We start from the raw sequence: 12,116 nt of genomic DNA, 5'->3' as shown, positions 1-12,116 counted from the left end.
AAAATGCATCTTATATCTAAGGAAAATCATGGCAAATAGAGCAATTTGTTGATGTGACCGAATGTTCAAGACACATTGGCTTCTTACTTTTGGCGCACAGCTTTCTGGTTTTTCTACGGCGTTTTTCCTCTTGTGCGTAACATAAATAGCAAGATCCGGACACAGGTTTTGGCGTGCGCGCTGCGGCAGATGTTGATGCTGTTGTTGACACCATTGCTTCCAGCGGTCGGTTGAAATATGCTTCAATAGCAATTTTAGTCGAAAAATTTCGCGTCACTTGACGATTTATGGCTCTGGCTTCAATAATGGGCATACACAATGCTTCAGCCAAGCTGCGCAGGATCTGCTTACGCTTGTTGTTTGTTCTCCAAGGCAACATAGGGTTATTCAAATCGCAGACAATGTAGGCTGCAAGAGCTGTAATGTCCAACATGTTGAAGAACATCGCTAGTGGCTATCGTTTTGTTTGCCTTTGTGTTGGATATTCCGCAAACATTTGGCCCATTCGATCAACACCACCTTTGGTACGATTATAATATTCTATTATTTCAGGTTTCCCACTGTCAGCTATTTCAGCATCATTATGCATGGTCGAAAGCAAAATTACTGCTTTATTTTTTTTGGGAACACAAAAGCACATTGTCACATTATTTTTGAAGCCAAATGTCGTTGAACCAATTGTCCTGTTTTTGTGCTGCTTCATTTCTTGAGGAATATATGATTTGTTTTTGCGCAAAGTTCCAACGATCGTGAGCTTCCAGGTGAGAAGCAGTTCTGCAACTGGCAAGGTCGTAAAAAAATTGTCCATTGTAATGTTTCGGCCACTTCCTTGGTATTTGGCAGACAAATCCTTCACTACTCGTTCGCCTTGGTTCGTTTCCCTACCAGTTTCTGCTTGGCCAGTATATATTTGTCCATGCAGTGGATATGCATTTGTGGCATCGCAAAACCACCAAACCTTTACACCATATTTAGCAGGTTTTGACGGTATGTACTGCGTAAACCGTGTGCGTCCACGGTAAGGAAATAATTGTTCATCAATCGTCAAGCATGAGCTGGGCTTGTAATGTGCAGCAAGATTATTGTTCATCATCGTCCACAACTCACTGATCGGTGCTGCTTTATCAGTTAGTAAGCGTGTTGCACGAGTGTTTTTATCGTCAAATCTTAGGAACCGCAATATCGAACAGAAACGGTTGACTCCCATTGTGGCGCGATATAAAGGATAGTTTTTGACGCTCCATAAATCTCGAACATGTTCTCCATTGCTATGGCTCGCACCAATCATAATAAGTATGCCAAAAAATGCATACAGCTCTGTTATTGACACAGGCGTCCATGACTTAGGAGTTGTGTTTGGATGCGCATTGTTGTAAGCATTATAAGTTTCTTTTGCTAACTTATTTGTGTGGCGCATAATTATATCAGCCATTTCAACGTTCATGAAACATTTGAATGTTTGCTCTATTGACAACATTTCAGTGCATCTAGCTGGTTCAGAACGTTCTCTTATAATATTTTGTCTGAGTACCTGACGACTTACATTTGGTTCTTTCATCCACTCAGTACCATCACGTGCAACAAATTTTTCGCCACTAGCAGGTAATTCATTATTTTCTTCTACTTCTTCTTCTTCATCGTCTTCTTCATCATCCTCATAGTCCGTATAATCAGGTAATACTTCTGCGGCACTTTGCGAAACTTCAGCATCGTCATCAGCAATTTCAATGTCATTGAATTGAATTACTTCTTCATCTTCTGAGTCAAAGTCATAGGGAGCGTCATCGTCACAAATTTCATCAAATAAAGATTGTATATTATATATGATTCTCGCTGTTCCTCAGTTAGCCTGCATAATAAAAAAAATTAGTATATGTTTACATTGTTGCTTATTTTACATTTTTTACCTTCTATATGCTGCACTTGATAAATATTCGTTTCTTCTTGAAGTCAATTCGTATCCAGTTATTTATAGTTTCAGTTATATTTATTTTCACTTATATTTTCACTTCTTACACTTTTGAGCACCAAAACAATAATGAAAATATCAACAGGCAGCATTTATAACAACACCTCGGGTGAAAACAACCCTTGCAGCTGCATATAAAAAACAAAAACCAGTTATACCAGTGTATTTGCTACCTACGTACCCATACCTTGCGCGACATTTTTGCACATATCTTTTGAACCAGGTAGAATATTTCAATGAAATAAAAACCAAAATGTGTATTCGTTGTTACTCTACAAAGTATATTATTATAAATTATATTATTCTGTTTTGCATTTATCAGGACAACAACAAAAACAAAAATCCACTGTTGCATGTCCTGACTTTATTTGCCCATATCGCTGGAACCAGTAGGAATATTCGAATGAAACAAAAGACAAAATACTTGTTATATATTAAAATATACATTTCAAAAAAAAAATCATAGAAATCGGTTGAATAAGCATTAAAAAAACCGCAAAATAAGGTCCCGGGTACAAACGTATCCCGGGTGTGTGTTTACGTGGTATTTTCTGGGTGTGTATTCTAGGGTTAAGAAAAACCACATAATTCATTTTCAAAAGCTTTTTAAAAAGCTTCATGAAAATTCCAAAAAATGCTATACAATTTTTTAGGATTTTCTTTTATTTTGTAGTTCACAACAAAGTCTCCGAATTTAGGAGTTAAGAAAATTTTCCCGACCGCCTTGAATTTTTTATTTTTCAAAGAAAAAAATAATACTTCAATGCATTTGTTTAGTAATAAATTTTAGAACACTAAAATTAATATATCTCCCTCATTAATTTTGACTAGGCTTGAATTAGCCTCACCCAAGAAACCTTAAGGGGGAAGTCTACTGTGAATTTTTCAAAAAATCGATTTTTTTTTATTAGCTTAAAAAATACTTTGAACCCTCTTAAATAAGGTACAATATGTGTTACAGCTGGCTAAATTTTTCTTCGTTGAAATTTCGACCTTTTCCCGAAGCGCTCCAAAGCTTTAAACGCTGAAAACTGAAACTTTAAACGCATTTTTCTCGAAACTAAGTTTTTGTATACGGTGTACACGATATCTCGAGTTCTGATAAATGAATCAGCTTAAAAATTTAATTATATATTCTCTGTAATAGTGTCTCTCGTCTGACATAGGATTTTTTTGATATCGTTATTTGTTAAATTGTTATAAACAATAGTAACATCAATTTTAGGCAAAAAAAAAGAAAAAAATTTCAAGAATTTTTTTTTCAACGCCAAAATTTTTTATCGACATAATCCTACGTCAGACGAGAGTCAATACTATGTATATGATAACAATATTTTGTTTTTTTGTTTTAGATCACCGAAACGTAAGATTTCATGTACACCGTTTAGGCACCTAAGAAAAGCGGACCTGCGCCTGCAGAAGTGCCACAGCGGTCATTTTGAATATTTTGACTTACAATTTTTTTTTCAAAAACTTAAATATATAATAAAGATAAGAGTTTAAATAGATTTTATGTACGAGCAATATTTTGTTAGAAATAAAATCCGGAAAATAAGCCTGTTTTTTCCCTTGTCACAGTAGACTTCCCCCTTAATAGTGCTGAATTTGAGGTACATAATCTCTATTCCTATGATTAAGTGAAACTTTTGAGTATTTTAATTCAATGTTTTGCATTCATTACAACCCGGCCGCTGTATATTGAAATGAATTGTTGCGACTGCCTTTCGATAGTGCACGGATTCGTAACCCATTATGGGCTGTACTAAAAATTTGTTTTCTAATATCGTTGGCAACACGGCAGGGAATGGCAAACCTCTGAGTGCATTTCTGTCACGAAAAATCTCTCCACAAAACAGCATCTGCCATTCGGCGGCGGAGTAAAATGTTTCTCCGTTTGCAGAACAACAGCAGGACACACAGCACAAATTGGAGTAGCGCCACGGAAGAGTAGATCGATACCATTCATTTAGTTTATATGAGATATGATTAAAAAAGCCTTGGTTTCTTGCTGTTTTATAAAAAAAACTGATATTTGTAATGTAATTGAAAGTGGTGGAAACATCAAATTTGTGTGGCTTGATCTTTCGATCTCGATTTTTCAATTATATAGGAGTAAATTTTCATATAAATTAGATTTCTTGTTTGGTTAAGATGCGTACTCTTGAATTCCATGATGCTGCCAAGTGGCAAGAATTATTGAAAAGACGACTAAAATATTAGAATATGGGTGTCAAATGAAAGGTGAAACTTAATTCAGTAATATATTTTTGGAATAGAGCTGCCACCTGTTTTTTTCGTATAACATTTTTGTTCATATAACAAATCAATAATTTAATATGTTGCAACTCCATGCCATAATGATGCCACCTAATTTTTTTGTATGTACTCAAACAATAAATTGGCCATTTAATATGTTTTAACAGCAATTTTTTGGTGAACAGTGATGCCACCTAATTTTTTGTGTGTAAAATATTTACTAAAATAATAAATTGACCATTTAATATGTTTTAATAGCAATTTTTTGGCGAACAGCGATACCACCTTTTTTTTTTTTTTTTGTTTGTATAAAATATTTCCGTGAATAATAATATGAATCATAGGAGCCAATATTTCGTTCCCAATATTTTCAAAATTTGAAAAATCTTCATTGCCTAGCACCTGCTTACTGCTGAGAGCCATAGTTATATATTTTTATTAGAGAGCCAATGTATTATATATCTTTTAATGTTGAGAATGTGTGCAAATGACTTCATACGTTAATAAGGAAATTTAGGCTTATTAAATTTTGACAACATAACATTTTTGTATCAGTAGCATTATATTATATGTCATAATTTGCTGCAATGACAGAAAAATTGGCAAAGGAGCTGCAGGTTGGTAGTATTGAAAGTGAAAGTTGATGAATGAAATCTTATACGCCATTTGAAAAATTGTGAATTCTGTCAACTCATCCTTTTATTTTTGCTCTCCTACTCTTCCAACAACCTGTAGCTCCTAAAATCAGATAATTCTTTTAACCGCTTATTCCATGGCAGTAACATAATTGGAAAAAAATCGCTGCCTTATTTGCTACCTTTCATATAAAAACTCTACAATTTTCGTTAAATGAAACCAATTTAAGTTAAATTGATAATTCTGCGTGAAATTTGCCTTTATTTAGGCGACGCTATCTGTGATATGGTATCAAATAATTTCAGATAAGAGCGCCACAGTTCCTATAGAAATGTGCTAGTAATCATTCATAATCGCTTTTTGACAATCATAGATTGCAATACAATTTGAAGGTCAAAAGTATGGCTGACATATGAAAACTTTCAAGTTTAAGGTTTGAACAAAAACTAACATTATACGACTCAGATTTTCGCTTTCGCGAGGAAGATACATCGGTGCACAAGTTCGTAGTCCCACTAAAAAAATTGTGCAAAAAAGGTTAGAAATTTGCTAACTCATTTCACGCATACCATATTTTCCAGAGGTGCACTGAAGAAATTACGATAAGATACGAGTTTGCCCAGTAAAGATATTTTGCTAAAGTGAAATCGAAACCAATATTTGAATATACTTTTTAATACAATTACATTCAAATTATATTCACTTGGCACGTTTTCGAAAAAAATGTTTTAGGTAGATTGTTTCGTGTTTTTTCATAACAACTGATTTTGCCAGAAAACTCACACAAAAGTAGAGTCTCGGTCTCCTAACGGATATACCTTTCTTAGGCAGACTCCTCCCATAAGCCGGCACGTTTTTCTGTACCGCAAAAATATTGATTTCCTAAATGTTTCTCTTTTAAGCGGACAACCGTCTCATAATAGAACGCCTGATATTTCAGTTCTCGCTAAAGATATTTTAGTTCTCTCATAAGCGCACAGCTTGCAAACTCTGCCTTGTAAAGGGTTTTCTAATAAGAGGTGTAATTTTGATAAAAGATCAATGGTTTCGTTGCTTGTGTGGCACGTAGCGCCGCCTTGTTGAAAATAAACATTGACCAGATCAATACCATCCAATTCCGGCCATAAAAAATCGTCGCCGATAGCGCAATCCATTCACCGCAACTGTTGCTCCAGCTTCATTTTCGAAAAAGTAAGGTCCAATGACTCCGCCGGACCATATTCCGCACCAAACAGTCACACGTTTAGGATAGAGAGGCGTTTTAACAATAACCTTGGATTTTCTGAGTCCCAACTCCGACAATTTTGCTTGTTGACGAAACTACTGAGGTGGAAATGGGCCTCATCACGCAAGATGATTTTTCAATGGAATTCCGCATCGTTTTCATGCATTTCAGTGACCCAATCAGCAAAGACCCGACGTTGTTGATGATCGGCCGGCTTGAGTTCTTGTGTTAACTGGACTTTATAAGATTTAAAACCCTAATTTTTATGCAAAATACGGTGCAACGACGTTTGTGGAATGCCTAATTCCAAAGAACGACGAGGAATGGACAACCCGGGTTTTCTTCAACACTTTCGGCTACAACAGCAATATTTTTGGTTGTTCTTGAGCGACGTGCACGAGTTTTATTCTTCACATCACTAACTTGTCCCAACAGCTTAAATTTCTTCACCAATTTCTGTATTGCGGTCCGATAAGGTGCTTCACGATGACCCAAAAATGTTCGAGTTTTACGATCCGTCTCTGCCAAACTTTCACCATTTTCATAGTGAATTTTAATAATTTCAATGCGTTTTTGAAGCGTGCAACGTTCCATTTTTATTAATGGCGTAGTTTCTACTTGTCAAATATCAAAAAAATACAGTTTCAAAAATGGCATTTACCGAAATAGCGGGCTATTCAAAATAACACTTGGTATTGGAAAACTCTTTAGTTTTTAAAATCAATAATTTTGTTATATACTGTTTATTTCATTCATAAATCCCACGCTTTAAGTACACAAACAGTGAAATGTTGTTCATGGAAAGTTGTTTTTGAGAAAACAGACTTCCCTAAGGACGATAGGATGGTTATACGGCAGAGGATGAGCTTCCACTATCGACAGTTGCTCAGTTTACCAATATTTGTAATCTAGCTCAGAAACAAATTAAAGTTGACGTCGAAACTATCTTAATTTAGGCAATCAAGCCTTCACAAAATTATGAAGAAGTAAAAAATATCAACTTTCGCCGGCCAACGCTTCTGATGATGAACTGCAAAACGAGATTGACAACCAGTTGACTTTTTATAAAGAGACTTATTTAGCAACGAGAAAACTAAATGCTCTTTCTTTATGTCACAAATAACACAGTGACTTTAAAGTCCTTGAATTGCGTACTGATCTGCAAATATACCTCCAAGATATTGAAATTCAAGAAAAAACTCACGAAGCTAAAATTCCGGACTTTTTTAAATGAATTTGTACTACTTGCAATCAGCTGCGTTACCAATACCACCCAAAAATGATAGAATACAAGATGGAGCCTTCCGAATTCGCCGTGTCGTAAGAATCCATAAATAAACAAGCAAAAGTAAGAGGAATTTCTTGTTTCTGAAGAAGAAGAGTAGGCGAAAGCAATGGAAACAGCCAAACGCAGGAAATTATACGCACACACGCATACTTTCTTGCCAAGCCGTCTTCTGCATAAAAACGCAAACAAACTGCATATGGAGGCTTTATATTAATTTGTGTTTTCGCAAAGTACTTAGTCTGTTAACAAACGGTTCTTCGTTTTCATTAGTTTGATTAGTTTAAATCTCACAATACTACCAAGCCATTCACTGAATTTTCACAAACATGTAATTTCTCCTACTTTTGCTTGTTTTGCTCATTTGTTTTGTATTGCGAAGGGAGCTGCCGTCAGATTTGCCAAAATCGCGAAAAATAAAGTAACTGTTTTTTAATGGCGGCTCCTTAGATACTCAATTCGCCTTGGATACCACCTTTAATAGAGTCGTCTGCATATCAAAATCCATGCATAACAAAAATTCTTTTTTTACATTTCTCGTGTTCCTCTATCGCAATGAAAATTCTGTTTATTTTATCAAATATTTATGTGTATATCTGCTCTGGTTTTGGAAATAAAACTGATTAAATATCAAAGTTCAGTCAAAGATTATTTTAACTCACGCTTTTCTCATAAGCGGACGCCTCCCATAAGAGGACAAATGTTTCAGTCCCTTACCATAGGTGTTCGCTTAAGAGAGAGTATACTGTACTTTATTTACCTTTCTATTAATATTTAAATATTTTTTAACAACGAATTGTCTAACAACCCGAGGCCGAGTACGTCCAAGGTTAACCTGGCATGACCAAGTCATAGCCGACCTGAAAAAGCTACGAGTTAGGAGCTGGAGATCCATTGCTATGAACCGCGCAGATTGGAAGAGGATTGTGGAGGATGCTCAAGCTCACCCTGAGCTGTAATCGGTACCTGATGACGATGATGATGAATTTTGTGAACAGTTAAAAGTTGTTGAGATAAATTTTTAAATATAAGGTTAAAGTATAATTTTTAAAATGAGTAAAATTCAATTTTTCAAATTCAAATTTTGACCTTAAATATTTGCCCCCCTTTTATATTTCGCATTTTTACCGCATTTCACAGTTGTAATCAGCATAAAAAGTTCTCTCGCAGTTTTGGTTTTTTCTATATCACAATGGATCCTATTCTTTACTGGTCCCTTCGTATCAAGTACAATTTAAATATTGCGTACCTTGGTTGAACTTTCAGAGATTCTAGGCACACCCTCGTATCCAATGTGTTCAGAAAGTGACTTAGCCAGTTAATTAAAAATTTCCATGGGAAGTTTACTCAAACTTGTATTTTTTGTAATATTCTTAAGTTAACCTCCATAAATACTTAATTTATTCTCAATATAAATATATCCACGAGAGCGGCTTAAGCCGGTGTGCCCGTGTGTTATTTGCTTTTTCTTTTTTTGGTTTGTTTGTTTCTTAATTTACCTACTTTTTGATTAAACCCAGAACCGGTTACTGAAGAAAGAGCAAATAATCGACCATCCTAGCTCACATAACTACAAGTATGTATACCTGTATGTATGTATGTATGAACATATGTGCATATATCACCTACAATGCCGCGCACAAGTGCTGTTCAAACCTTTATGGAAAGTTTAAATGCACAAGAAACTCAAAAACCACGAGAAAGAAAATCAAAAGCATACAAAAAAAATTCAGCAAACAAAATAACAAAAACAAAACTTTGTGGCAAATTATTACAAAATCTAAACATTGTAATTTGCCACCTGTTGTGAGCGTCCACTCTTGTATTGCTGCTGGTGGAATAATCGGTGTCGGTGTGGGTCATTGTGCAAATTTTTTTAGCGAAGAGCGGATGTGCACATATCCAAACAAACTTACAAATGTAGATATGCGAGTAGGTACCCAAATTTTCGTTGCTGTGCTAGCTCTTGCTCTGTGGTTTTTTTTTTTGTTGTATTTGAGTGTGTATGAGTATGTAAGTGCATGCGTGTAAATAAAAACGAGTATGTACATATGTATATGTGTTGCAATTGGCGTTATACTCACTTAAAGGTCAACTTTACTATGTGCATAATTGAGAGCGACTCCATGTTGGGTAAAATCTTTATTCACTCCACGCACTCAATGACAAGGAAAATTGCAATTAATTTTGATTAACGATTTCTTAAGAGAACTTTTTGGCGTTTTTCAAATTGTAATTATTAAACTTTGTTTATATGTTGCTTAATTTATTTCTCGATTATTATTTACAATATTTGAGTCAATATCGGCTGCTTTTATCACGAAACTTTATTTTGGTAATTTTAGTTTTTAAATTTTTTGTTTATATATTTTTAATAATTTTTCAGATTTTATATTCTTTTTAGTATTTCAGTTTTTTTATTTTAATGTATTTACTCTTTAATCCTTTCCTTTAGTATTTTTTCATTTCTGATTTGCTATAGAAGAAAGCGGAAAATAAACACTCGTGAAACCACAAAAACAGGCACAGAAAGAAAAAAAAAAAAAACAAACAAAAAAATATATATCAAGACGCTGATTCACGTTATTACAAAATCCACAAAGTTACCAAAATGAGTACAAAAGCCAACTTATTGTGTAAAAAGTTGGAAAGTGTGCCAACGCGTCACGATCAGATGGCAATTAGCTAGCAAACTGGTTGCTTATTTTATATTGTTGTAGTCTTATTACGCTAACACCAGTGGCTGAATGTTATATTCACGTATTTGTCTTTCGTTTCTTTTTACTCAAATGATTTGTTGGCAAAAGTGTTTGAAGCAAGCAATAAAAACACAGGGCAACGCAACTCAATCAAAGGCTGTAATAAAATGGCTAAAACACCAAATAGCACTTGATCTCCAAACCTCTTTCGCACAACGTAAACGAAGTATCAGCCAACACTGTGAGCTGTTGGATTGTAACTGAAACTAAGCATTCAATACAGCGGTGAGTGAAGGCCGTGAAATGTCCCAAGATGCATTTATTCGCCCACCCCACTCAATGTTGGAGCAATGGCCCACTGAGGCATTTGCCCAAAGCGATCAAGCAAAGTGTGCCATAGGTATGTATGTAAGTGGAAAATAGTTCTCTGCATTGTACTCGCGTAGTGTAACACAAGTTGAGCGCTGAACTGCCTCAATTGTTTGTGGTTATTGACTTTACTATACCTGTACACTCAATCATGCATGCGCTCTGCTCTCGCGATATCTTTAACTCTTTCGTTTTTTCGCTCTTTTCCGCTCTGGCCGTCTTTTGCAATCTCTTTACCGGCTTGTGTTTGATATTACCGGCTGCTTTTTATTAGTCGGCCATCTGTTTTGTTGTGGTTTGTGGATTATGTTAGTAGCGCTTGCCTTCTGCTACTTATTTATGTACGCGATTTGTATCAGGCGGCAACGTATTTTATGTGGATCTTCTCCAAAAGCTTTTTTGACTTAAGCTGAGGTCACAGTCAGTTATCAGTTGTAAGTCTATTTCATTTTGTCAGGGTATTAGGAAAAGTGTTTAATGACTTGCATGCCTCATACAACCTGATTATTTCTCGGTGCCATAGGGAGACATGAGTAAATTAAAAAGGCTTTTCCTTTTGATTCCAAACATTTATTTTGCGTCGTGCAATAGAAAAATAGCAGGCCAATTTACAAATAGAGGCAAATAGCCCGGCAACATGGCATTAATATTTTATTAACACGCGCTCATATGATCCTATTTGCTATTATATATTTGAGTAGCTATGAAAATATACTTAGAAGTTCAGTGGTTCAAATTTGTTTACTCGAATTGTTCGAAAAATATTTATAAAAAAAAAAATTTTTAAATAAAAACACGATCGTTCTTTAATAAAGAATGTAATTGTGAATATACTGATCAAATGTAAAAAAAATACTCATGCTGGAGTTCGAGTTATGAGTCCGTGATTTAAAAAAAGTAGTTTCAACAAATGCGCGTTCAAAGTTTTTGGTACGGAAATCATTGAAGATAACCCGATAAGGGTTCGCCTATATGCCACAATGTCTGAGTTCGGTATTCCCGTAAAACTGATTCGACTTTGCAAAATGACATTGAACAACACGTCCAGCTCTGTCCAGCTCCATGCATTTGCTGCTAATATTGACATCATAAGGAACTGCAAGCGAGATGTTACCGCAGAGAATCTAGTTGACTGGGTCGGGCGGTTACCGAGGGCCATACGAAGTAGGAAAGGGGCAAGTATCCACTAGAAAAGATACAAGGTGTTTTGGATCCAGCATTTCAGCGAACAACTATTCCTTTGAAATTGTCAAGAATTTATGTATCTTAGCACCGCCGTCACAACAACAAACGATGTAGCCTGTAGATAAACCGACAAATCACGCTGGTGTCACTATGGCCTTAATAAGCAAAATGTAGCAGAGACCTCTCTTGCCCGACAAAACTAAATAACACTCTACAAAAAGCTCATCTTGCCCGTCCTACTTACTCTTTGGCGCTGAAGCATGGGTTGTATCGCAGACTGATGCAGCAGCTTTTGGAGTACTCGAGAAGAAGATACTTCGGAAAATATTCGGTCCTCTTCGTGTTGGCGATAACTTCTACCGCAGAATGAACGACGAGCTTAATGAACTCTACGACGGTGTGTAAATAGTAAAGCGCATCAATATTCAGCGCTTGCGCTGGCTGGGCTCCGTCGAGCGTATGGATGCAGAAGCTCCATCAAAGAAAGTGTTC

At 35.6% G+C, this 12,116-nt stretch overlaps 1 protein-coding gene across 2 annotated transcripts in view; it reads right to left on the bottom strand.

Annotated features, from left to right (window-relative positions):
* The window catches only part of LOC128871362 (esterase B1), a 43,961-nt gene extending 33,617 nt beyond the window's left edge, over nt 1-10,344 (bottom strand). Inside the window, exons 1-2 of one of the 2 annotated variants that reach the window (XM_054113332.1) lie at nt 9,954-10,344; nt 9,456-9,847 (exon numbers count right to left, since the gene is read on the bottom strand). In XM_054113332.1, coding sequence (XP_053969307.1) covers nt 9,456-9,499 — 44 coding nt within the window. In that variant the 5' untranslated portion in view covers nt 9,500-9,847; nt 9,954-10,344. The remainder of the gene's footprint in view (nt 1-9,455; nt 9,848-9,953) is intronic. The other variant, XM_054113333.1, reaches the window with a different exon arrangement.
* Nucleotides 10,345-12,116: the final 1,772 nt, after the last annotated feature.

Source organism: Anastrepha ludens, chromosome 2 (genome assembly GCF_028408465.1).
Source record: "Anastrepha ludens isolate Willacy chromosome 2, idAnaLude1.1, whole genome shotgun sequence".
In the NCBI taxonomy this organism is placed as follows: domain Eukaryota; kingdom Metazoa; phylum Arthropoda; class Insecta; order Diptera; family Tephritidae; genus Anastrepha; species Anastrepha ludens.
Note: the sequence above shows the minus strand (reverse complement) of the source record. Positions and strands in the feature narration are given on the sequence as shown.